Genomic DNA, 27,895 nt, shown 5'->3' on the forward strand with positions numbered 1-27,895 from the left:
CCTGGAGCTGGCTAGCAACCACACATTCCAAGATCTTGCCCAGGAATTGAACATTTGCTACTGGTCTGTAGCTGTTGAAATTTTCTGGGTCCAAGGAAGATTTTTTCAGGAGTGGTCTCACCACCGCCTCTTTCAGACAGTCAGGGACCACTCCCTCTCATAAAGAGGCATTTATCACTTCCTTGGCCCAGCCAACTGTTCCTTCCCTGCTAGATTTTATTAGCCAAGAGGGGCACGAATCGAGTATCGAAGTGGTTGCACGTACCAGTCCAAGCACCTTGTCCACGTCCTCGAGCTGAACCAACTGAAATTCATCCAATAAAGCATGACAAGACTGTGCTCCGGACACCTCGTTAGGGTCAACTGCTATAAATTGGGAGTCTAGGTCCCGGCGGATGCATAAGATCTTATGCTGGAAGTGCTCAGCAAACCCATTACAGCGAGCCACCGATGATTCTACCGTGTCCTGCAGGCCTAACTGAAGTAGCCCGCGGACAACTCTAAAAAGCTCCGCTGGGCAGCGAAGAGATGTTTGAGGGGCATGCATGCTATTCACATAAGACACTGATCAGGCCTTATTTCAGTGGAAAAGCAGCATTGGAGGGCCAAGCTATCTTTCAAGGAAACGTGTCTGCCGTTACTGATCTTATTAAGTGTCCCTTGGTAAATATCCAAGCAACTCCAATGGTTCCCCAGATCTAGATATGTGAAGGCCCAGGAAAAAAACAGAAAAAGCCTCCTTTGTTTTGTTTTTCCTGAAAGATTGAAAAAAAAACCCAGGTAATTTTTGTTGGGGTTTTTGGACCTTCACATCTCTATCCAGAGCACAGTTTGAAAATCACTGTTCTAGGATGGTACCTCACTTCTCTGAGAATCCTGTCATACTTGATTTTCATTGCTATACTTAAACCATGAAGTACTTTTTAGGAACGTATGAAACTGTCTTTATACTGAGTCAGACAACTTATGTACGTAGACTGGCAGTGGCTTTCCCAAATCATGGGCAAACTCCTTCCGTGCCCAAGATCCTTGTAACTGGACTTGTCAGAGTTTGATCAGCACAGCTAGCTGGAGCTCATGGGAGTTGCTGTTCAAAACAGCTGGAGGGCACCAAGTTGGTGAAGGCTACTGTAAAACATGTGCTCTCCCACAGAGCCTTGAGCTATCCCTGTACAAGAGAAGTTGCATTAAAAACTGGTGTAAACATTCCAAATTGCTGCCAAGCGAAACTACAGTGCACTGCATTCTCCCCATGGTACATGCAGAAATAGTTACAGGAGGTGACTGTCATCATTCTCGCATGTGACATGGGCAAGTCACCATAGATTATGTTGTAAATTTAGCCCCATGTCTCTAAATCCCAGTTTCACCGCCTCCAGGATTTTTCCCATGAATAAACATTACAACTTCAGCTGATTAAAAATGAGGTTGTTTTATTTAATGCTGAAGAAAAATGGAGCCAGTATCTACTTTGTTTGCATTTATTTATACTTATGCTAGTGAATTGCCCACTGAATGGTGAGAATGTGTGTGAAAACATGCCCATTAAGATGAGCTGCAGATGAGTAGGTGGACAAGTGCTTTCTTGTTGCTCATTTCTTTACGCCCACACTTATTTTTTAGCCTTTATTTCCTGGCCTTCTGAGCATGGCAGCCTTTGCACCTTTCTTGTTGGTAGGAAAGTATACACATAGTTTTGGGACGAGGGTTGAGGTTGGTGGTAATAGCTTCTGAAGTCACAAAAGTACTGAAGACTCCCTAAAACAAAAGGAAAACAGTGATACATCCCATGTAGTTTGTAGGGGAAAAGGACATTTGAGATGGTTTTTCTCCTAGGAGAGCAAGTGCAAGTTCCTGAAACACCGTTTGTTCCCTTCCCTTTCCTTACAGCTGGCTAACAGTATCTCTTTTCTGTGTGCTGGAAAAATCTTTCAGAAGGAGAATACCAAAAGACATCTATTGACTTGTGGAACATCATTCTAAAACTGTGTTCTTCAACCTTTGGTGCTCAGATGTTGTTGGACTACAACTCCCATTATCTCCAGCCATCAGTCCAGAATGATAGACGATTTAGTCCAACAACATCTGAGGACCAAAGGTTGAAGAACACTATTCTAGAAGATTCCATGCTACCCTAAAGCTTGAGGTGGTGGTCTGTTACAATTCTGTTTTTTAAAAAATGGAGGAAAAAAATTGACAAATTGAGCTTTTCTCTGAAAAAAAAATAAACTGCTAACATATGGGAGGGACTGCATGGCGGTGGTTCCGCTCCTATTTGGCGGGTCGGCTCCAGAAGGTGGTGCTTGGGGAACATTACTCGGCACCCTGGACTCTCCAGTATGGGGTTCCGCATGGGTCATTTCTGTCCCACATGCTGTTCAACATCTACATGAAACCGTTGGGTGCGGTCATCTGGAGCTTTAGGAGTGCGTTGCCATCAGTATGCTGATGACACGCAGCTCTATTTCTCCTTTTCATCTTCAGGTGAGGCTGTCAATGTGCTGAACCAGTGCCTGGCTGCGACAATGGACTGGATGAGGGCTAATAAGCTGAGACTCAATCCAGACAAGACTGAGATGCTGCTAGTGGGTGGTTCTTCTGACTGGATGGTGGATGTCCAACCTGTCATGGATGGGGTCGCACTCCCCCTGAAGGAGCAGGTTTGTAGCTTGGGGGTTCTCCTACAACCATCTCTGTCACCTGAGGCTCAGGTAGCCTCGGTGGCACAGAGTGCCTTCTACCAACTTTGGTTGATGGTCCAGCTATGCCCCTATCTGGACAGGGATAATCTGGCTTCAGTTGTCCATGCTCTGGTAACCTCCAAGCTAGATTACTGCAATGTGCTCTACGTGGGGCTGCCTTTGAAGAGGGTTCAGAAACTGCAGCTTGTGCAAAATGCAGTGGCCAGATTGGTAACGGGGACCAGACAGTTCGAACATATAAAACCGATTCTGGCCCGCTTGCATTGGCTGCCTGTATGTTTCCGAGCTCGATTCAAGGTGCTGGTTTTAACCTATAAAGCCTTACATGGCTTAGGACCACAATACCTGATGGATTGCCTCTCCTGACATGAACCCACCCATACACTACGCTCAACATCAAAGGTCCTCCTCCGGGTGCCTACTCTGAGGGAAGCTGGGAGTCTGGCAGCAAGGGAGAGGGCCTTCTCAGTGGTGGCCCCCAAATTATGGAATGAACTTCTTGACGAGGTGCACCTGGTGCCAACACTGTTATCTTTTTGGCACTAGGTCAAGACTTTCCTCTTCTCCCAGGCATTTTAGCATATGTTTTTTAAAAAAAAAATTTAATTTTAAATTATGTTTTTAAATTGTTTTTTGTGTTTCAAAATTTGTATATTTGTTTTTATTGTTTTTAATTGCTGTAAACCGCCCAGAGAGCTTTGGCTATGGGGCAGTATATAAATGAAACAAACCAACAAAGAATCTGTGGAGCAAGTTGCTTTGCACTGGAAAGGAGCGGACACAAACTTTCAAAGACTGTCAGTCTTCTAGGTAATGGATGAGGCTATGTTGTCTTGCACTCAGGTTGTTGATTCATAACATAGATTGTTAATATTGTTTCCTTACACCTCGGCACCCTGACAAGTAAGAATTTTGGAAGTGGGGAATTAACTACAAGATTCGCCGTCTGTCTCTAGGAGGGAGAACACTGGAAAAGTGTTTTATAGTAATCTGCTTGTTCACATAGCCGAGCAGGTCTTGCTGGGGGTGCAGAGGCAAGCACACAGCCAGCATTACTGATCTCAAAGCTAAACTGGTTCCTTGGAATCCCTCAAAGCTGTTTCTTTCTATATGCATGAACCATGCCAGCAAAAACCCAAACTCAAACTGCTGCCTGAAGTTTTCCCTCTTGCATATTCACTTTGCCTGACAAACCAGTTCTCTGTTTTCACCATACCTGCCAAAGCAGGTAACTGTGACTTGATCTGCATTTCAAGTAGTTCTTTAGAATCTCGATATCAAGGCAAAGGTGAGAGCTGCTTTGTGTAAGAGAACAGGGTAATATATAACAGGAATGGTGAACCAGTGGCCCTCCAGGTGTTGGACTAAAACTCCCATCATCCCTGATCATTGGCTTCTCTGGCTATAGGTGATGAGCGATGGAGTGTAATAACAACTAGAGGGCCATAGGTTCCCCATCACTGATGTAAAATGATATATTGGGGGAGGGGGAAATAGTGGCAGTTTTCTAAAGATGGTCACGACTAAATTTCCAACAACTTATTCCAGACAGTGAGATGTGCCAGTGTCTGGTATAGGATTATATTGTAATAGGTTTACAAAAACTTTAAAAAAAAATTAAAAAGGATAGAGAAGGAAAATTAAACTTTACACTGAACGCATAGCTGTCACTTGGTTTCTTTTTGGAAATATTAAAGTTGTTGGGATTGGCTTCCCATTGTTCTAAAGCATGCCTGGCCTTTCAGCTTTGTATGAAAGAGGTGTGGAATGCAGACCGTTAAGTTGCTGGCATCTACTGAGTTTTGGCTCAAAACATAATACATTGGATCCAGATGAAAGTTTCAGTCCCATGCACATGGGGAAATGTCTCACTTCCCTGTGGCTTACTTTTGAGTAGATATGTATAGGATTGCACTGTAAGTTAGTTACACAAGTCTCACTGATTTCAATCAGATCTAAATCATGAATAATTTTTCACAATGATTTCAGTTGGACCTAAATTCAGGTAACTTAATCTGAAACCAGCTGATGATCTGCAGATAGGGTTGCCAGGCTCAGAACCTGAGAATGATTCTGTATCTTTAAGAGAAGAGAAAATTCAGCCAAGTGCAGGTTTTCTTGCAACACAGTAATGGGAAAAACCACAAGATGAAATTCTCCCTTCCCCCTGCACTACTTTTAAAGGTACAGAAGACCTCTTGGTTGCCAGGTCCTGCTCTCACATAGCCAGACACCTAAAGCCCACTAAATCTGATGAGTGTGAGAGGAAGGGATATACAATTTCTTTTCCTAGCCCCAATTCCTACTCCTCATCACCCTCCCATCTGCTATGAAGGGCACAGCTTCTGGCAGGCCTCTATCTGTCCTCCCCAGAGTCCGAGAGACAAGACTGAGACGAGACTGGAATTAATTCTTGTTTTATTAGAGTAACGGTTACATCAAAAGCAGTGCGCTTCATAGACTTAACTATGCTAACTCACTACTGTCCCTAACTAAGCTACCTAGACGTACTCAGCAGCGTGTGGAGAAAGTTAACTCAGCACCCCAATCAGGGTGGCGCCGCCTTAAGTAGGGACGGTCTTCGCTCGTAATCTCTGACTCCTCTGAAGTTCCACCTTCTGGCCGAACTGCTTATTGTGGTGTCTCGCGTGGGGCGAGCCTCCGCCGGCTCATCTGACAGTACAGGCTTGATAGGTGCCAGCTCGGCTTCAGGAGGCGGGGAAGCGTTTGAAGTGCCAGGCGGGGAGTCCTGGGGGGTGTAGTTGGCGCATGCCAGTTCATCCCCCAGCGACTCTGTTGGGGCGTCTTTAGGTGGAGCGAGGTCTGGTTTGGCGGGAGAACTGTCCGTGGGAACTGGCAGACTGTTGACTGCACTCTCTCCCTCATTGTCCTCAAAAACCTCATCTACCTCTGATTCCTCCCCCTGCTGTATCTGGGGAAGCTGAGGCTCGACCGACTTCCCTCCCTGATCCTTCTGGGAGAGCTGGGGCTCAACAGACAAGGGCTTTAACAGAGTCACCTGCTCTATCTACTGGGAATTCCCCCAAGGCATTCAAGAACCCAGTGGATTACATTGGTCTCCGGGGGCGGACCATCTTAATCTGTCCAACATCCCGGCAGGGAAGGACTGGAGCCATAAGTCTAAACTTAAGTTCATAACAATGGGGTGACATCCACCCCCATCTTCAGACCACCCCTTCCTCCATCTGGAGCAAAAAGCAAATTGAGGGTTTGCCCTGCCCTATGCGTTGGGCTGGTGACATCTTGAGACAGCCCCATGGTCATCATGGAGGCCATTATTTCCTGAGGCGGAACACTTGAGGCAGCCTTAGCATGGACATTGAAATCACCCAGGACTATCATTCTGGGCTGCTCCTATACCAAAGCCAAGATGGCCTTAGCCAGCTCAGTTAGAGAAGCTGCCGGGCAGCAGGGTGGATAGTACACCAACAGCAACCCTAGTTTACTGTCTCCTTGGCCCGACACCAGGCGCAAGCTCTCACAGCCAGCTCTAAGACAGAGTCTGTCAAGATGGAAGTTCTGTAGACCACAGCAACTCCTCCTCTCTCCCCCCCCCATCCTTGCAGCCTGTGCTGGTGTTGCATTAAGTATCCACTAAGATGGGCAAAGCTGCGTCAGATCAACTATTCCCAGCTGACCCTCCCAGGTCTTAGTAATGCATGCAAAATTGGCACCTTCATCCACAATCAGATCATGGATGAGTGTGGTCTTATTGTGTACCAATGTGGCATTAAGCAACAACACACACAGGCAAGTGGGCACAACAGATGAGCAACGAGGAACCCGTCCATGAGAGGAGTGGAAGACAGGAACAAGGCCTTGCCCTCGTCTTCTGTGGCAGTTCACCATCTCCCCATGGCTATGCCTCCCTCTACCCATGATCACTGAAATTGGGGTGGCATCACCCATGTTCCTCCTTACTAAGACTCTTCCTGAACACCTGATATGGACCCAACGAGAGTCCACCAAAAAACCTATATGAATCAGTTATCCCAATAGGCCTCTGAGAGAATTGGGAACAGTTGGACCCATTCAATATTTTTCACACAGGGCACATCTACTCCCCCCCCCCGGTCTCACACCCAGACTCTGAGTACGCTGCCTGTCTGTAGCTCTCCAGTGTTTCAGATAAGAGACCTTTTCAGCCCTCCCTTGAGATGCCAGGGCTTGAACCTGGGTCCTTCTGCGTGCAAAAGATGTGCTCTACCAATTACAGTCTATCCCTAAGTTTGTGGTGCAGAAAAGACAAATCAACCATCTGGCAGCATTTTCAGCAACTCTGCTGACTTCTGCTAAAGTAAAAACTCAGAAATAAGTCCCACTGTGTTCAGTGGGTTTGATCCCAGGTAAGTGTGCATAACATTATATCCTTGGTCAAATTATATGATTTAATTGATTAAATCTGCATAAAATTGCACATGAATATGTTTAAAGTCTTTTGTTTTTAAGACATTTCAGAGCATTTTTAGTGTTTTTGTTTGCCACCCTGGGCTCCTTCTGGGAGGAATGGTGGGATATAAATTTCATAAATAAATATGAATAAACAATAGTTTTGAGGGAAAAAGGCATACACTTTTCTTGTTCATAGGCTGCAGCAGGCACCATCTGAGAAGATGCATTCCTTCTTGTGTGTGAGAGAAGGTAAGAGTACCTCCTCTATGATGAGACCTGGCACCCACACTTTTATTAAGTACTTACATAATAAATAAATCTGCTGCCAAATTAAACATGGGCACTTTTTACTTCAGCCAAAGTACTTTTAATTGACCAAACATTAGCAGCACTAATTAATATAGCTATTGGTAGTATTTTTATGTCATTGAAAAAAGGGGCCCTGGGTGTAGTATTTTTCCCTTTCTTTGTGAGGAACTGTAGCACTTCCAACAGTTCACACTTGCCTGAGGAAATCTGGCCCTGTAGGGAATGAGATATGAGAGTCTCTCTCCTGCCCTGGCGTTTGGAGATTCAAATTCTGTTCAAAGCGAGCTGGGAGAGGAAATGAACTCTATGAAATCACTCTGGTCAATAAAACAATCTTGGCTCCCTGTGTTCAGGAAATGAGATGTTAATCTTTTTCCACATGCTGCTTTGCATATGGGTCCATTCCAAAGAACTGTGCTCTTTTTTTTTTACATTTTTGTTTTTTGCTACAAGTACTTTAATTGGACCTGCTATATATCCTGAAACGAATAGCATAAAAATTGAACGAATGTTGTTAAAGACAACAGCAGTGGGACAGAAGCTGAAACCTAAGTATTTCTGTACTACAAGAGACATTTGCTTGCACAGTCTACAAGGGTTTGAATCAAAATCTTACTTCACGCCCCTGGATATTCTTTTATAGAGTAGTTTTCTCCGCCCTAAATCAGTTACAGAGTCAGCTATTACAGGCATTGCTAGATTTTTACTATTTTGTCCAGGAGCATATGCCAGCCTCAAAAACAACAGAAGTCCAAACTTTCTACCTTTTTGCAGTCCAGCTCATCTGCTTCAGAATCCATGCATGTTGTAGAGGTTTCTGATTCTGTATTCTAAGGTGTGTGCAGTTCTTGTGGGGAACCGACTAGCTCTGCTTCAGCATATGTTACTTACTGTTGAAATCAAACACTTGGGTACCTGGGAAAGACCTAGGGACAGAGCCCAGAATGGGCCCAGTAATGGAGGTATGTCCTTTCTGGGACTGGGATTGGAGCTCAGCACAAAATCTGTATATTACCCCAGGTATGCAGCTTTAAAAAGACCAAGAGAAGAAACAAATTACCTATTTTCCTTGATTTTCTGGCAATTGACTCAGAGTTTTTACCCTTCTGGTCAGTTAATAGCCTGCACATGCAACATTCCTCCGTGGCTGCACATTGAAGAAAAAGATTACTAGTGGTGTGGGTGAGCTGGCTTTCATTTAAACTTGTCTATCATTACTGATATTTTCAAATGAGGAAACCCCTAGAACACAGTTTTAAAACCTCTACTTTTTTAGTGTCTTACTTTCCTTTAGACCTGGTTTCATATGACTTTTGCACTGTTCTCACAATCCAATATGCATTTGGCAAACAACCAACAGTGACTGGTCAGTGAAATGTGTTTGACTTGCCTCTTTGGAATCTTCCCAGAAAAAAAGTAACATTTTTGGCCTCTTCCGTAGACATAGAACTGTAAGTAATATGACTGGTAGCTAGACACTAGAATCAGGATAATCAGTTTATAGGAAGTCAAGGCTACAGTGTAGGCCCTTAATGGATAATCTGGGCCTGGGTTTAAAAAATCAAACATTCCCCCCTTGTTCATTGAACTAAAGGGAGATAAAGTTCTATGGGATCAATGTGACTGGAACAAGCAAAGCAATTTACAGCAGATTAAACATCTCTGTGTACTGGGCCTTGTTGTCTCATAAATGTACTCCAGTAAACAATTTGCAGCCTGTAATGTCTCAATTTTGGTGGTCAAGGTAGTACGCTCTCATCAACTGTGCCATTTATCTGAGGTAAACAGGAAATGTCCACTTGTAGGAAAATGTATGGAAGTGATATATTGACATCAGATGTTAATGCAGATGATAGTTTACCAAGTGGTAAATTTACCACAGTTCATATAGAACCACTGGGTAAGGCAGATGCCTCTCCTCTCCTGTCTAGCTGTGGGGCGAATCCTAAGACTGGTAGGACAATACAAAGTGTGCTCAGAGAATTCTAAGGTGTCCTGCCCCAGGCTAATTTCATTGCATGAGCCCATAGAGGTAACCAAACTAGTTGAGGATGCTGATCTCTTTATCCTGGAGCAGCTTGGTCATCTCTACCATCGTGGTAAGTGCTAAGGAAAGTGTTAACATTTTAAAGCATGTAAGATGCAGGTATGTCATCTGGATGGTTTCTATAGCCATCCAGATCACTAGGTAAGCAAGCAGTTGCATGCGCTCTATGGTAGAGTTGCCACATGGTAAATAGAGGGGCCATACCTCTGCAGGACACCATGTCCTTTTATGTAGAACATTTCAGATTCCGTCTGTGGCATCTCCAGGCGAAAGGCTCTTGGGTAGCAGGCTTTGGATCTGCCAGAGATCTTGAAGAGTCATGCCAGTTGGAGTAGTAGAGTGTATTGGGCCTGACTCAGTATAAATCATCATCAGACCCCCAAAACAATGGGTTCAAGTTACAAGAAAGAGGGTTTAGACTAAATGTTAGGAAGATGTTCAGCATAGTACAAGCTGTTTGGCAGTGGAACAGATTGTATTGCAAGGTGATGGACTCTTCTTTGTTAGAGGTTTTTAAGTAGAGGCTTCATGGACACCTATCAGGGATGCTGTGGTAGTTAATTTCTTGCATCAGCAGGGGTTAATCTAGATGACCATTCCAACACAATCTTATCATATTTATATTCATTCCAGTTAAACCAAACTGTCACTATTGTTCATCTGACTTTGCATGTGTATTAATACAGGAGAAGAATGTGATTATTATACGTGGTCTTCTGAGCTGTGGACTTCCTTAAGAAAAGTCACCTCTTCTTTTTCTTTCTTCTGATACCAGAGCAATGGAAGACTTAATGGAAGGCTTTTGGTTATCCTGGTTAACTCCTTTTCTGGTTTATGCTGCTTCTGTCAATGGCTGTTAATTTGTATTTACAGGATGTTAAACATTTAATTTTTCAATATATGTTTTTTATGTTGTCTTAGCCACCCTGGAGATTTCTAGTCAAAAGATGGGCTACAAATGTTTAATATAAATAAAAAATAGTGAGTGTTAAAATACTTTTAGAGCTGCTGAGCCACTGATTCTTGTCATGTGGATATTGTCTCTCTTTTCCTGTTAACTTTAGAAATATAGGCGGGCCCCGCTTATACGGCAAGTTCCATTCCGGACTGCCACCAAAAAGCGGAAACCGCCGAAAAGCGGAACCCATTGACGATAATGGTGCGCGTTGCACAAAAAGACGCAAAAATGGCATGTGACGAGCAAAAACCGCCATAAAAGCAGAACAAGCGCCTTAAGGTGGGGACTTTCCTTAATTGAAAGTCGCTGCATTAGCAGAACGCCGAAAGGCGATGCGCCGTAAAGCGGGGCCTGCCTGTAAGTATTTGGTTGAGAGCTCACAGTCAGTCCTATGCATGTCTGTTCAGAAGTAAATTGTATTGAGTTTCATGTGACTTATTCCCATGTACGCAAGTATAGGATTGCTACCTTAGCATTGGTTTCTTCGTTTGTTGGCATGCCCTGCTGCCCTGCCTCTCTGTGTCATTGGTTTCCCTGACAGCCTCCCATCCAGGCACTGGCCACCCCCAGACTTGCTTACCTTCAGTAAGCTGCTGGATATCATTGTGCTTTCAGAAGAGGGTAGGGGAATTCCTGCTCATACCTCTATGTTATGGGAGGCAGGCAGCAGTGGAGACAGCTAATGCTGTGCAGCTATATGGTTGCTGACTGGCACAAGCACAGGCTGCTATTGTCAGTAGGAGGCAACTATCCAATTGCTATGTCTGAGTGAAAGCTGGGCTCTCAGACTTGTATATCCTCTTAGAAGAAGTGGCAGCTGGCTAGTGGAGGTGTCTGGCTCTGTGGAGCTTTAAGATCTGCAGTAACTAATTTTAGTTCTCTTAGTTTTGCCTTGCACTTAAAAAAGCAATGTGTAGTGGATTTGTGCCAGATTTTAGTAACTTACTTAATTGAAAATATAAACCACTGCTTCCCAAGGGCTTGGGGCACGTAACTGGGTGCTGATTTTGCTGCCATATTCCTTTCTTATGTCTCCAATTTGAATAAAATGCTGTGCATCACTTCTGGAAGATATATAGGCTCAGACTTTGGAGATTCTTTGGGGGAAGAGATAGTCACAAGAATAACTATCTCTGCATGTTTGTATGGTTCTGATTTGGGTGAATATATGGTGTCCCCAGTGAATCTGAAAGATCATAGTAGAACCTGAGGGTGGCATTGGTTAGGTAGGCTGTGTATTGTTCTTGCTGTTTGCATTTGCCTATATTTGATTTGGTTCTTCCTTTACCCTCCTGTTAAGAGTTAATGCAGAAAGCTTAAATGCATGGTTACATGGCTGGTGCAGTATACCTCTCTTGGCCTGTGTATTCAAACATTACGACCCAAGTCATCCTTAATGTGTGAGGAGTTAAAGCTGCTCTGTGCAGCTACTTGGAAGAGTTTTGTGGAGCAGTTCAGAATCTGTGGAATAGTTCAGACACACAGCACTTCTCATTTAATCATTTCTGGAAGCATTTGGCCACATCAGGCTATTTACTGAGTGACTGTGAGGAGACAGGGCCCTTTCTATGATGCTGCCATGACTCTGGAATACTTTTCCAGTTGAGACACATCTGATTCCCACTTTTGAGTTTTTTTGTCTCAGAAAATGAAGACATTTTTATTTTAGTGTGCTTTTGGTCACTGCATCCAGATGATCATATTTTGGCTTAATAAACTGCAAAATGCTTGAGTCTTTTCCATACAACCCCTTCTCTCCTCCCTTTTCAGTGCACGTCAGTGAAATGTGGAAGTCTCTAGTCAACTATAGTTTCTCATTTTCTCCAAAATAGGACACTCTGATTATCAGCTTTGGAAGATTCAGGGTCTTGAGGTGATTGAAGATCCTGCCTTTTTCCAAAGCTGGTAACCACAGAGTCCCAGTTTGGACAAAATGGGAAACTATAGTTAAGTGGAGAGTTTTGCATTGCTATGATTCTTGGAGTTGATATATCACCTTTTAATGTTGTTATTGATTTAGTTAGTTGCTTATTTATATTTTATTTTATGATTACTATTTTTTATCTATTTATTTTATTGCATTTGTATACCGCCCCATAGCCGAAGCTCTCTGGGCAGTTTACAACAATTAAAAACATTAAAAACAAATATACAAATTTAAAAACACATTTTAAAAAAGCCATTTAAGAACACATGCTAAAATGCCTGGGAGAAGAGGAAAGTCTTGACCTGGCACCAAAAAGATAACCGCGTTGGCATTAGGCGCACCTCGTCAGGTAGATCATTCCATAATTTTGGGGCCGCCACCCAGCTTCCCTTGGAGGAAGGTCATATGGTCTCACTCATGTCAGCAATTGTGCCACAGTGTTCTGCACTAACTGCAGCCTCTGGGTCAGGCTGTGCTGCATGGGGATTTCTGCAACCTTGGCTGATTGGCTGCCGGGTTTTTTTTAGTTTTGGTTTTTGGTTAGGAATCCTGACTTCTTGTGATTCCATGTGCTGAGCTCAGCCCCCTTAAATCCACTGATAATGCACCTTGTTGTTTGCATGATGTTTTGTTTCTTACTCAGTAGTGGTAAAAGAGAATTCACTTACTGGGAAGTGTGGCTTTAAATCCTGCTGTTCCTAAGCTACTGCCTGTGAAGGTAGACCAAATCATGTGTGTTTTCTCTTTGTCTGTTATTACTCACTGGAATTGGGTTGGCTGTCAAAGTGAGTTTATAGCAGCCCACACGGTAGGCAGGAAAGGAGAGAGAATCTTTTTAACTCTTACTCATTTCTCAAACCTCTTTCTTTTTTTTTTTACAATAATTTTTATTCAAATTTTCATAAAACATACAAAACAAAATCATAAAACATTCAAAGACAAAAAACAAAACAAAACAAAAATGATTAAACAAAAAAATAAAATGTTGACTTCGCATTTGTCGCAGATCAAATCAGTTGTAGGTCTACAATATATAACAATCCTGTCTCTTAAATTATATTATAAAATCACTTTCCTCCAGTAGTTATCTTAATTAATCATCAAATCTCATAAACATTACTTTATTCTTTCCACAAAAAGTCAAAGAGAGGTTTCAATTCTTTAAGAAATATATCTATCAATTTTTCTCCAAATAAACATGTCGATTAATCCATCTCGTTAATAATAATAATAATCTTATTGTCATAACCATAGTCCAAATAAACATATCGATTAATCCATCTCATCAAAATCTGTTAGGTCCAATAATTTCAATAGCCATTATTCCATTATCCCTATTAATTCCATCTTCCATCTTCAATAGTCCTGTTAAGTCCAGTAATTTCAGTGTCCAATCTTCCATTATCAGTATTCCATAATAATCTTGCTATCATAGCCATAGACATATAATAAGAGTCTGATGGGAATTTCCTCTATCCCAAATATTTTCTTGCCATCAATTCTGAATAAGTTGCTGAAATATTGTTGTAAAGTGGACTTCCGGGAAGGGTGACTTAGCCTGTGCCTGCTTTTGAGACGGGCTCCTGCCTCAAAAGAAGCTTATTCAGATATATCAGTCAGTTTTTTCTTTTTTTTTTGACTGATTAAATTTCTCCCGGGTAGGGAGAAACGAAGAGATTAACCTCAAAGCCTATTTTTGTTGGGACGACCAGATCTCATTAATTTATGGGACGAGGTCCAGCCGACGAAGGTGGGACGGATTTTCAACAGCAAGCTCTATCTGATAAAGCGAACGTTCATCTTATCTTCTAAGAGAGAACGCACTAACAGGCAAGCACCCTTCTTTCTATATTTTTCTTTTACTTGACTTAAATTGTTGCTGTTTAAAAGAGATTTGCCAGATTGATCGGTTTTTGACATCTCACTGGGGAGCCATAACTTCTCTCTGCTACGCACTAATTAATAGCTTATCTCTGTTTTTGTTGCAAAAAGCTGTCCTGGATTTGCATTCTAAAGATATACACAGAAGAGGGATTTCTATTCCAGATTTTTATTTTGAAGAATATTATATTGTCTGAGACTACTCTCTTTTTGGTCTATTTTATTTTGACGAATCTGTTTTCTGACGACTGCCATTAATTGTTTCGATCCTGGGAACTGCATTTTGTTTACTTAACTATGGAGAGATAAGGCTGTCTGCTCTGTTTATACTGTGATGTCACCAAGTTTGGAGTATTAACCCAATTGTTGCTGAAATAAGAAGTGGTTTTCCTATATTTTTCTTTTAAAATGGCAATTAAGAAAGTGGCTGAGAATCTGGAAATAACTATGTTTCAGAAAATAATGGATGAGATTGAGATAACGAAACAAAACCTGCGACAGGGTTGTAAGGAGTTGAAAATTGAATTGAGTAAAATGACGCAGGAGATTAAAGATATAGGGGTCCCTGTGAGAGAGGTGACCCTGGAAGGGGTCCCTGTGAGAGAGGAGACCCCGGAGATTGGAACAAACGTGGAACAGGAAAAAGATTTGGAGTCTATGGACTTTAGAAATAAAATCTATTGTTTGGAGACACAGGAGATTAAAGACATAGGGGTCCTTGTGAGAGAGGAGACCCTGGAGACTGGAACAGGGGTCCCTGTGAGAGAGGAGACCCTGGAGACTGGAACAGGGGTCCCTGTGAGAGAGGAGACCCCGGAGATTGGAACAAACGTGGAACAGGAAAAAGATTTGGAGTCTATGGACTTTAGAAATAAAATCTATTGTTTGGAACTCAATGTTATCTCTGAAGAAATTAATGAAGATTCTAGAGATAAAGTTATCAATGGCATGGATAATCTTCTGGACTGGAATGACGTGATGGAGCCCAATATAGAGAAAATCTATGGAATTAACTGCAGCCATGTGACAATGGAAAAACTTTCAAGAGATGACCCAGTGTATTTTGAAAAAAAGAACAGAGATATGATTTTACAGCAGTATTTCAGCAACCTATTCAGAATGGATGGCAAGAAAATATTTGGGATAGAGGTAATTCCCATCAGACTCTTACTATATGACTATGGCTTTGACAGCAAGATTATTATGGAATACTGATAATGGAAGATTGGATACTGAAATTACTGGACTTAACAAGACTACTGAAGATGGAAGATGGAAAATGGAACTAATAGGGATAATAGAACAATGGCTACTGAAATTACTGAACCTAACAGATTCTGATGTGATGGATTAATTGAAATGTTTATTTTGACTATGGTTATGACAATAAGATTATCATAATTAGTAATGAGATGGATTAATCGATATGCTTATCTGGAAAAAAAAAATTGATAGATATATTTCTTAAAGAATTGAAACCTCTCTGACTTTTTGTGGAAAGAATAAAGTAATGTTTATGAGATTTGATGATTAAGTAAGATAACTATTGGAGGAAAGTGATTTTATAATATGACTTAAGAGACAGGATTGTTATATATTATAGACTTATAACTGATCTGATCTTTGACAAATGGGAAGTCAATATTTTACTCTTTATTTTTTATTTTTATTTTTATTTTTATTTTTTTTTTTTGTTTAACTATTTTTGATTTTGTTTTTTGTCTTTGAATGTTTTATGATTTCGTCTTGTATGTTTTATGAAAATTTGAATAAAAATTATTGAAAAAAAAGAAAAGAAATATTGTTGTAAAGTTATATCTGTGTTCTTCTTTTTTACAAAATGCACTGGCTCATCTCTTGAGAGTTTTTCCATTGTCACATGGCTGCAGTTAATTCCATAGATTTTCTCTATATCATGCTCCACCACGTCATTCCAGTCCAGAAGATTATCCAAGCCATTGATAACTTTATCTCTAATATCTTCATTAATTTCTTCAGAGATAACGTTAAATTCCAAACAGTAGATTTTATTTCTAATATCCATAAACTCCAGATCTTTTTCCAATTCCACATTTGTTCCAATCTCCAGGGCTTGTATCTTCCCTTTATTTTTTCTTTTCTCATCTCTGATCTCATTCTCCTCTCTCACAGGATCCCCTATTTCTTTAAGCTCCTGCGTCATTTTGCTCAGTTCAATTTTCAGCTCCTTACTGCCCTGTCGCAGGGTTTGTTTCGTTATCTCAATCTCATCCATTATTTTCTGAAACATAATTACTTCCAGATTCTCAGCCACTTTCTTGATTGCCATTTTTAAAACCACGAAAACAAAGCAAAACAAAAATAAAGAAGAACCACTTCTTATTTCAGCAACAATTAGGTTAATATTCCAGGCTTGATGACATCACAGTATAAACAGAGCAGCCTGCCTTATCTCTCTATGTTGAAGAACACAAAACAAATTTAGTTCCCAGCATCAAAACAGTTAGTGGCGTCGTGAAGAAGCAGATTCGTCAAAATAAAATAGACCAAAAAGAGAATAGTCCCAGACAATATAATGTTCCTCGGAATAGAAATCCCTCTTCTGTTTATATCTTTAGAATGCACTTCCAGGACAGCTTTTTGCAATAGAAACAGAGATAAGCTGTTAATTTCGTGAATAACAGAGAAGAGTTATAGCTCACCCAGAAGTTCTTTAAAGCTGATTCATTTGACAAATCTCTTTTTGCTGCAACAATTTAAACCAAGTAAAAAAAATAATAGAAAGAAGGGTGCTTGCCTGTTAGTCCGTTTTCTCTTTGAAGAAAAGATAAACGTATCGCATTAATCAGATAGAGCTTGTTCGGAAGTCCGTCCGGCATTGCTGGCTGGACCTTTTCTCATAAATTAATGAAATCCAGTCCTCCCAACAAAAACAGGCTTTTGAGGTTGATCTCTACGTTTCTCCCTGCCCGGGAGAAACTTCATCAGTCAAAAAAAAATGTTCTGACTGATTTATATCTGAATAAGCTTCTTTTGAGGCGGGAGCCCGTCTCAAAAGCAGGCACAAGCGAAGTCACCCTTCCTGGAAGTCATTTCTCAAACCTCTTTCTGAAGTGAAGGGTCATGTCTGCAAAGAAGTTTGAAGCAGCCATGTTAAAAGGCAGGCAGGGTATCCTAGGCAGGGAGTTGCCAATCCTGCTTTGATATCAGTATCTTTGCAGAGGATCCCTAGTCAAGCCACATCTACTCAGAAGTAAGTCCTGCTGAGTTCTGTGGGGCTTAGGCTCTTAATAAGTGTGCTTAGAATTGAAGCCTTCAGGGCATCTCCATAACACTAGGCTCCGTTCTTCCCACAATGGCCTTCTGGTGACTGGCCTGGCCTGAGGGCACTTAAACCCTTCTTCCCAGAAGCAAATAGGCTAGATTAAATGTTCCAGGCTCCCTAAGTAGGTGAGAAGAAATGATCCTGTCACTTTAGCTGGACCTGGGAACTCCCTCATTTAGCTAAGATTTCTATTTTAATTTCCAATCAGATATTTTTTTTGTTTGAGTGGTATGCTCCAAGCAACTGTGGTTGATGCTTAATGTATCATCCTTAATGACATCACTAGGGTTGGCATCCATGACATCACTAGGGCCTACCCCTGAAATCTCAGGGTTTGGGATGCTTCTGACCTGGAAACCCTACTCCTCTAAGTTTGGGACACAAAGTTTTATGAATGCTCAGATGTTACAGAAATGTAGGTCACAGCTGCACTGGGAATCAGGAAGAGATTTTAAGTTGCTCACTATAATGTGCCTAGCTACCTTAGCTAACACCAATGCTGGCCTGACTGCATTGGCTGCCGATTAATTTCTTGACTCAATTCAAAATGCTGGTTTTGACCTATAAAGCCTTATGCGGCTCAGGACCCCAGTAACTTAGGGACCCCCTCTTCCCACATGAATCTATCTGTACCTAATAGGATCATCTGACCTTGTCATCTGAGACTCTTCACTGTGTGCCCGTCCAAGGGAGGTGGAGAGTGGCGACACAAGAACAGGCCTTTTCAGTGGTGGCTGTTTGATTGTGGAATGCTCTCCTGAGAGAGCTGTGCCTGGCGCCCTAATTATCAACTTTTAGGTGCCAAGCAAAGACATTCCTGTTCATCCAGGCATTTGGTTCTTAATTGGGTTCATAGGGTATGATGACACCCAAGCCTATAGTGGTGGTCATCTTTTAGTAGGATGGAGTGGGATTTGTCCTTTTTGATCACATTCAGAAAAAGACTCCAAAACATTCCAGTTTTTCCCCTGAAATTTTCTGGGGGTTTTGTGGGGCCTTCACATCTCTACTTCCAAGTAAAAGTTCATAGGAGCACCAACTCAGTTCTGGACCAGAAAGTTCCCAGTTCAAATTTTGTCTCTTCATGAGGTGGCCTTTAAACTTCTCTGTCCTGCCTGATGTCAAGGGATTCCGACTAGGACTCGGCTGTGACTTCTCTTTTTATTAAAGTAATAAATACATTGAAAGCAGTTTGTCTCATTAACCTAACTACTCTTTCTGGGAACTCAACTCTGCTCTAGTTCTAACTAAGCATGACTTCGCAACTCTTAAGATGTTGACTCAGCAACTGGGTTTCCCCTGAGTCCCCTTAAGTAGGGTTGGATCACGCGCACAAACAAAGACTCTGCCTCAGCTCAGTCTGTTGAACTTTCTGCCTCAAGCACCTCCAAGCATGGGACGAAGGTGGTTTGATCTCAGCTTCCTCTTCTGACAGAGAGGGGCTGGTAGCTGTCAGTTTGGGCATGGGAAACTGGGCAGCGCTTGGCTGGGAAACATCTGACATGCAAGGTTGAATCTCTGGCGATGGTGGCGGCGTGTCCAATTGGAGAGTGTCAGATGTGCCAGGTGGCACTTCTACAGGGGGGTCAGGAGCTGAGGGGGCTGAGCTATCAAAGACGGGCTGGAGCGCCCTGTGAGTCCATCCCATTGTCTGCCCCCTCCCCAGGTTCCCAGTCCAAGTCCCCATCCTCTGTTTCACCCTCATCTATCCGCCCCCTCCCTGCATGGCTCACAATATTCTCAGTCTTAGCTCCCCCACCAGCATTATGAGAATAATTTGTGCATCCCTTTTTCTTTCTCATTAGCTTGTGTGTTTCTGTTTGTCTGATCCAGTGTATGTATGCAAGCATCTCTCAAAACGTATAAAATGAATCCATATTTTGTTTTTGACTGTGTGTGTGTTTTAAGTGTTAGTAGAGAAGTTCAGCATCAAGATTTTGCTAGTCTAACTGTGGGGGGAAAATAGCAAATTTAGCAGAGGAATATCTGGCAACGATCTGTTTTTTCTCCTGCCCCTTGTCTATGCATAATAGAGGGTATTGTTTTTATTTTGTAATTACCATCCATGCTCAGACTGTGGAGACTAGCATTCAAGAAAGAAAAGTCTCTTCATGCCACCCTACTCCCCACATAGCTCAAAGTTTTAAAAAAGGGGGGTGATTAGCACAATGTGTGCAATCCATTCAATGCTTTTTAATATGCTCCTTTCTATGGAGGCTTGCAAACAACCATGTCTGATCACTGGTAATGAATAAATTATCTATGGGTGAGCAACCCGAAGAGAATCCTTACAAAAGTTGGCTCCCTTTTTCCCCATCTCGGGTCACAAATGGCTAATAGAAATATATGTGGCTCCTGCAAGCAACCTTTTCTGAATCAGGCCACAGAGGAGGGATGTGCAACCTCTTTACACATACAGCATCTAGAACTTTGATAGCTGGATTTTGTGTTGTTTGAAAATTCTAAAATTCTCGGGATGTTGACTGACGTTGGTACTTTTTGTTGGCTAAGTATAGTTATGCATTAAGAAAACATGCAGCTGCTTTTATGTATTGGTTTTGCTGCACATTTAAAACTATTCAGGTATAACTCCTTAAGTTAGAATAATGCTGTAGTTTTTATAGGAAACAGTAAAATAAACTCTGTGTGAAAACATGATTGTATTTATCTAAAAACACTTCCAAACATTCCATCGCTCAAGTAACCAAGTAACAAAACCAGATCAAGATTATGTAGGAAAGTGCTAACTTGGGTCTTATTGTCTCCTGCTAAGCACTATGAGACTGAGGAAATAGGCTACAATCTAGGGATGAAAGAGAATTCCACTTAATTTGGATTTAGCACCGGATTTTTCAGTGGTCCGCGTATTCTCCATCTTTGCAGTGCAATACTATTTCCTCCAAACATCAATGGGTTTCTCCCAACACCAGATTTCCCCCTGTCAAATATTATCTCAAATATATTGTTCTGTTATTGATTTTACTCACACCACAGCAGTATGACTCTCCCTCTTGACCACCCTGCTTCCACTCACATAATCCAAGCTCCAAGGAGGGATGAAGCCAAGTTAAGCCTGTAATGCCCTATAATAGCAGAAGAGGATGCAAGGCTGCTTTCCTTTCAACATGTCAATAGTTTCTTTCAAAATATTGATAATTCCTGTCAAAATATTGACAGTTCCTTTCAAAATATAAATATTGATATTGATATTTTTGGAGGAAAAAATCTGATTGGTAAAAGCAATGGATAGCAGACAAAGAATGAATTCAAATCAACACTGACTGTTAGGTTGATGGAATGCATTCAGAGCAGCTCTGGCCAATGGATCCCATCCCTACTACAATCTGGAGTACATTTGGAAGGTGGGAAATTGTTCCTTATTCCAGATACTGTGATAGTGTTGAGCCCCAACTCCCGCAGGAGAAGCAGGGAGGGAAATTCCGCCAGGAGGAGCAGGGAGAGGAGTTGGTTGAGCCCTGGTTTTCCCAGATAGATCAGGGAGAGGAGCCAGAGGTGGATGAGGTTTTCGAGGGCATTGAGGGAGGGGGTGAAGTCGACAGCCCGCCAGTTCCCATGGACAGTCCTCCTGTCGACACAGAGCTTGCCCCACCTACAAGTGCCCCAACAGAGTCGTTGGGGAATGACCTCGCGTGTGTGCCAACTCCACCCCCCCCAGGACTCCCCACCTGGCACTTCAAACACTTCCTGCCAGTGGGTTCCCCTCCCCCTGAAGTTGAGCTGGCATTTAGCAAGCCTGCACTGTCAGATGAGCAAGTGGAGGCTCGCTCCCTCTCACCCGCACAAGACGCCACGAGAAGTGGGTCAGGCAGAAGGTGGAACTTCGAAGGAGTCAGAGATTATGGGTGAAGACGTTTCCTATTTAAGGCAGCGCCCCCCTGATTGGGGTGCTGAGTCAACTTACTCCACACGCTGCAGAGCATGCTTAGGTAGTCTAGTTAAAGATAGTAGTGAGTCAGCATAGTTAAGTCTATGAGGCGCACTGCTTTTGATGTAACTGTTACTCTAGTAAAACAAGAATTAAGTCCAGTCTCATCTCATCTCTTGGACTCTGGGCAGGACAGATAGAGGCCTGCCAGAAGCTGTGCCCTTCATAGCAGATGGGAGGGTGATGAGGAGTAGGAATTGGGGCTAGGAAAAGAAATTGTATATCCCTTCTTCTCACACTCATCAGATTTAGTGGGCTTTAGGTGTCTGGCTATGTGAGAGCTGCCCAACTCCCAAGTGACAGGCCTGCCCATTGACAGAGAATTCTTAGAAGTGTCCCCTATGATCATGAAGAGAAAGCTGAGGGGAAAGATATTGCAGACTGCATGCAGGTGCAATATACTGAGATATAGTCTGCAGGCACATGCCGCCTTGGGTTCCACAGTGGAAGAAAAGTATGCATTTAAAAAAACAATATTGTGTGAACAGATTTGCATATTTCCAAAACATCAAAATATGTGCCCTTATGGAAACTGAAAGAAGCGTAATAGCTGCTATAGCATAATAGCTAGGAACGTGAGCTGGATTATCCCCAGTTAAGATCTCATCTCAGCTGAGAACTCGCTTGGGCAACTTATTCTTTCTTCCCAAAGTGGTTATCTGTGATATGAGTATGATAATGCTGTCTTACCTAAAAGATTATTGTAAGAATTACAGAGATAATGGATGTGAAGCAGCCTATATGAATGTAGAGTATATCATCATCACCGTTATCACCTTCATCATCACTGTGTTTGAGAACTCCCCATTAAAGATATCCCTTCTTATTTTATTTATTTATTTATTTATTTATTTATTTATTAAATGTATACCCTGCCTTATGGCCAAAAGGCCCTCAAGGCGGCTTACAAAAGAAAATGAACATAACAATACATCAATAGAACATAATACTTCAATAAAATAATACAATTCTCAAAATTAAATAACAATTCTTAAAATTAGATAACAAATAACATTATTAAAAGCAAATTATTGAGCAAGTGTTACTTTAAATACTTGTATATACATGTCCACAAGGCAAGAACAAGAATAACTCTGGCAACTGTTTTCTTTGTTATCAATCAAATTACAAATTATGTCTATTAGTGGAATAGTAGTAGCAGCAGCAATAATGGCTGTATTCAACTAACATTCTTCTAACAATGTTTCATATTTTCAGTTCCCAGTAGAACACAGGAAACAAATAACCTCAGAAATTAAGCGACCTCATACCTCCCTTTCTGCAGCTTCAAATTAAAGTTGATCCCCACTGATTGATGAACTAAAGTGTGATCTTATGCATGTCTGCTCAAGTAACTGTCTATAATATTTACAATTTAGTTAACCAATCTAACTTTAGTTGACTAGGTTTATAACTTTCTGTGCTATTGATTTTTGGTTTGCTTGAACTGTGGAGGCACGTTGTGACAGAGTTATGTGTTATTTTGTAAGTAGAGTTAAAATTTTTTGACTACAATTGGAATTATTTTCTTCAAACACGTCTTGTTTTAGCTTCTCACCTTTTCCCTCAAAGTTCATATTATCCTTTTTGTTCTTTCCCATCTATCACAGCAGGAAAGGATTTCATATACCCCTCCAGTGAGCCCAGTACCAACTTACACTTCCTCATCATCGCCATTACATGTCCCAGTGCCTCGAGCAATCAGGATGGAGGAAGATGCCATCAGGCTCCCAGCACACCTGCGTGAGTGTTCCAATAATGGTATTGTAAGAAGACAGGCACAGGAAGAGAAATTAGGATGGGTACTACCTCATGGGTGACTCCTTTCTGTTTTGCTGTTGGACTTTCCTCACAAATGCCATGGATGCTTGTTGTTGGTTTTTTGTAATCTCTTAAGGGTAGTTAATTAAATGTATATCCCACTCTTCCACCCAAAGAAATCCCCTTTAGTCCTTGAATGATGCTCATCTGAATAAATCTCATTAAGATTCTCTTACTGGCAGGTTGGGTTTTGTAGCTCCAATAGATTTATTTTACTGGTGGGACTCAGCATTTTCTGAAATGGTCACATGGTACTTTCAGATGTATTTTCTTCCCCATCATCCACCAAATGGTCCCAGTTGCTAGCAATCTGCTCTGGAGATTATTCTGTATAGGTAGAGCGCACATACTGTAAATGGCCCCGATTTTCCTAGCACTTGGTAAACCGTTTTTCCTTTTTAACCCTATTTTGCTTTTTAGGAGATGCCTTAAATGATTAGTGTGAGTTTCTAGCATTGTGTGTGTGTGTCTGGGTCTTGACTCTGGTGCACATGCAGTTAATTATGTGCATGAACATGAAAGCACTATGTAGTACACTGCCCGTCATTTCTTATCTTGCATCCAATAAAGTTCTTGTCGAACTGTTTGACAGTGTTTCATATTATTTTGTTTAATTATTTAATAGGTTTTTAGACTGCTTTTTGGAGCAAAATTGTGTACCAAAGCAGTTTACAACCATATACAGTACAAATTCATATCCATAAAATTCAACAATAAAACCATTTAAAACAATTAAAACATCCAGTTCCACTAAAAAGTATGTAAGGCAGCATACCAGACTCTTCTAACATTATCCATTATCTTAGGTTAGGCTTCAAAGGCCATGATGATAAAATCTTTAAGGCCCATTTAAAATTAAAGTGACAAGGCTTGTATGATCTCTCTTGGAATAGCATTCAAAAGGAGGGGGGCACCACTGTAAAGGCCCTGTTCCATGTGCCTACCAACCTAATTGTTTTTACAGGTGGGCATCTCAACAGGGCCTCCAAAATAGATCTTAAGGCAGCCTTTCCCAACCTGTGTGCCTCCAGATGTTGTTGGACTACAACTCCCATCTTCCTGACCATTGGCAATCCTAGCTGAGGCTGATGGGAGTTGCGGTCCAACAACATCTGGAGGCACACTGGTTGGGAAAGTCTGTCTTAAGGTATGAGCAGGTTAATACAGGTGCAGGCAGTCCTTAAGGTAACATCATCCCAAGCCATTTGGGGCTTTATAGATAATCACCAGCATTTTTAATTGGGTCCAGAAACACATTGGCAACTAGTGTAACTGACACAATATTGATGCAATATTTTTTGCCTGGCCCAATCTGTAGCTTGGCAGAGGAACTATCTTCAAAAGCAGCAACATGTAGAGCACATTCCAGACTTCCAACCTGGAAGTCACTAGTGCATTGCTGACTGTGGCAAGGTCTGTACTTCCTAGACAGGGATTCCAGCTGGCATACCAGCCAAAGCAGAATTAAAAGTGTCTGTGGCCATTGCTGCCACTGGACTTCCCTTTTAGCACTAAATCCAAGAGCACAGCCAAGCTGTGGACTTGGTCTGTCAGGGAGAACTCAATCACATCTATCAGTCGTTGAATGCCTCTATCCCGAGCAATCAGTTTCCCCACCCACAGAATCTCAGACTTGTCTGGATTAAGTTTCAGCTTGTTCACCTTCATCCAGCCCAGTACATCCTCCAGGCACTGATTCAGATGTTCAGTAGGAACAATTATGTTTGTTAAAATCAGTATAGGTAGCAGCCTTCCCCAACCTGGTACTCTCCTTGCGTTATGGACTATTTATTTATTTATTCATTCATTTATTGCGCTTGTATACTGCCCCATATCCAAAGCTCTCTGAGTGGTTTACAACTCCTATCACCGCTGAACATTAGCCCTGCTGCCTGGGACTGATGGGAGTTGAAGTCCATCAGTATCTGGAGAGCACCACATGTATTGGAGGGGAATTGCAGCAGGGAAAGCTTGCCCTTAAGAAACTAACTATTAATGAGCCTCCTTAGTACAGTGATTTAATTTGCTGGGTTATTTGGATTTCTTGACTTCCTGTTGTCCCCCTTCAATGTCCTAATTTAACTTTAAAAAAACCACCACCACCAAAGCTCATTATCTCTAACGATGCCCTGAAACTGGCTCTTCTCCTCCCAACTGGCCCAAGGGGAAAAACACTGCCAAAATTTGTTTCTTTGTGGTGTTGTACAAGATGGTCTTACCATTTATTTTTAACAAGCAGGTGGGGGAGCAGGATGGAATAGAATCCTATTTTGCTGTCTGTTCCCAGAGCCTTAGCAGTATATGTTGTAATGCAACATTGGCATTTTTCTTTCTTTTGTTCCCAGTTGTACCGAGCATCAATTACTTACCTGTGTATGTAGGTATGTATGCATAATATTACTTAGGTCAGCGTTTCCCAACTAGTGGGCCACCAGATGTTGTTGGACCACAATTCCCATCTTTCCTGACCATTGGCAATGCTGGCTGAGGCTGATGGGAGTTGTGGTCCAACAACATCTGGTGGCCCACTAGTTGGGAAAGGATTAGGGTTCTGTGTGACAGCCAGTACCAACTTGTAAATAACCAGTCACCTATTGTGAGCAACAGGTACTTTCAGATCACTAGGCAGGTAATTTCTAGAATACTGTTGGTTCCCTGCTCTTCCAGGCTGTAACTATGGCAAAAATGGCTTATACTGGTACTGACAGATAGGCGAGTCATTGTGGGTGCTTATTTGAGAGTCCCATTGTGTTTTGTTCTTATTAGAGTATTGCATGACTCTGCATATAGTCATTTATTTATAATTTATTTCTATAGTTTCTGGATAAATACATAATCTAAGGAGTTGTAGCCACCAGATTTACGTCCTTGAGCACTTAAAATACACATTTCCCCTTCATGGTTTGCACTTACCGTAGTGTTCTCTGGTGGGAGTACCTAGCTAAGTGTGAAGCAACCGAGGATTTCATGTATAGATATAGCCCCTGCAGGGCTATAACAAGACATTTTTGAACCTATTTGTGGAGATGGGGTAGTGGTCAGAGAGGTCATAGCCAGGGATCATACTCCCTGCAGTGGGGCCTGAAAGCATGGGAACCTAGTATAAAATGTTGGAGTAGGATAGGATTCATCAGTGTTTAGGATCAGACCTTAAAGTTGACACCATTGGGACAGCCACTGCTGAGGAGCAGTAACCACCAGCCAGCAATGAAGTTTGGGCTCACTGGGATATTTGGGGCTCCTTGGATGGGTTACTGCCTCTGCTACCTGCCCACCCACCCAGATATGGTGGGTCAGAGCCTCTTGGTATACCTTGCAGCTCCATTGGGAGGCAGTCTGGGGACAAAATCACTCAGGTTTGGACCAAGTTGGATGCCATGGTTGGAGGAAGTCCAGGAGAGGCATCCAGAGCAGTGTCTGTTCCATCTGTACTGGATCAATTTCAATTGTAGTGGCCTGAGGATGTGAACAAGCTGCTTGAAGAAGTGTGGTTAGCCACCTGCCCCCTTATAATAATAATAATAAATTTAATTTTTGTGTCGCCTATCTGGCCGAAACCACTCTAGGCGACGTACAACATTAAATTCAACAATACATAATAATACAATACATAATAAAATACAATGCAGTCAACAATAACCATTTTAAAAAGCGGCAGTACAGGGCCATCAATAGACAATTTTAAAACAATATAAAGAAATTAGCCTACCCCTTGACCCTTGCCCATCTTGGCTTCTTAGAGCTAGCCATTAGGGGTTGACTGGGTGGGTCCAGGGAGTGTTCAATGCTTCACTGGAGGAGGGGGAACTGCCATCCACCTTGAAAGAGGCAGTGGTGCGTCCCCTGCTTAAGAAATCTTCCTTGGACCTAGAAGTGTTAAATAACTGTTGCCAAGTGGCAAATATCCCGTTTTTGAGCAAGGTGCTTGAGAAGGTAGTGGCGGTCCAACTTTAGGTATACCTGGAGGAGACTGAATACCTGGATCCATTTCAGTCTGGCTTTAGGCCTGGTCATGGCACTGCAACTGCCTTAGTCACTCCGGTGAATGACATTTGTTAAGAGAGAGATGGGGAAGTGCAACCCTGCTCATTCTTGACCTCTCAGTGGCTTTTGATATCATTGACCATGGTAATTCTTTTGGAGCAGCTCAGGAAGGTGGGGGGTTGAGGGCACTGGACTTCAGTGGTTCTGCTACTACCTCTAGGGACGTTTCCAGAAAGTCGTTATGGGAGGCTTCTGTTCAACACCATGGGAGCTTTCCTGTGGTGTCCTGCAATATTCCATTTTGTTCCTCATGCTATTTAACATCTATATGAAGCTGCTGGGAGTGGTCATTAGGAGTTTTGGAGTAAAGTGTCACCATATGCAGAATGACACTCAACTTTCCCTCTCTGTGCCATCTGAATCAGGAGAGGCAGTTAAGATGCTAGACAGGTGTCTGGAGGCAGTGATGGACTGAATGTGGGCCAACAAACTGAAGTTGAGGCAGAAGTATCATGTGTTCTAAGTTCTGAATCGAGAAGATGGGAAGACAGCTTGTTCTGGGTGGGGTTGCACTCCCCTGGAAGAAGCAGGTTCATTGCTTGT

General features: G+C 42.1%; 1 protein-coding gene across 9 annotated transcripts in view; it reads left to right on the forward strand.

Moving 5' to 3' along the window:
- Positions 1-27,895, forward strand: part of ETV6 (ETS variant transcription factor 6) — a 231,006-nt gene that overhangs the window by 82,525 nt on the left and 120,586 nt on the right. For 4 of the 9 annotated variants that reach the window (XM_061582481.1, XM_061582478.1, XM_061582485.1 and 1 more), the window contains one exon: positions 23,098-23,230. In XM_061582481.1, the coding sequence (XP_061438465.1) occupies positions 23,098-23,230 (133 nt within the window). Of the gene's footprint in view, positions 1-2,640; positions 2,661-7,311; positions 7,365-23,097; positions 23,231-27,895 lie in introns of those variants that run through there. The other 5 variants (XM_061582479.1, XM_061582486.1, XM_061582484.1 and 2 more) reach the window with 3 other exon arrangements.

This window comes from Rhineura floridana, chromosome 8, assembly GCF_030035675.1.
Source record: "Rhineura floridana isolate rRhiFlo1 chromosome 8, rRhiFlo1.hap2, whole genome shotgun sequence".
NCBI classification, from domain to species: domain Eukaryota; kingdom Metazoa; phylum Chordata; class Lepidosauria; order Squamata; family Rhineuridae; genus Rhineura; species Rhineura floridana.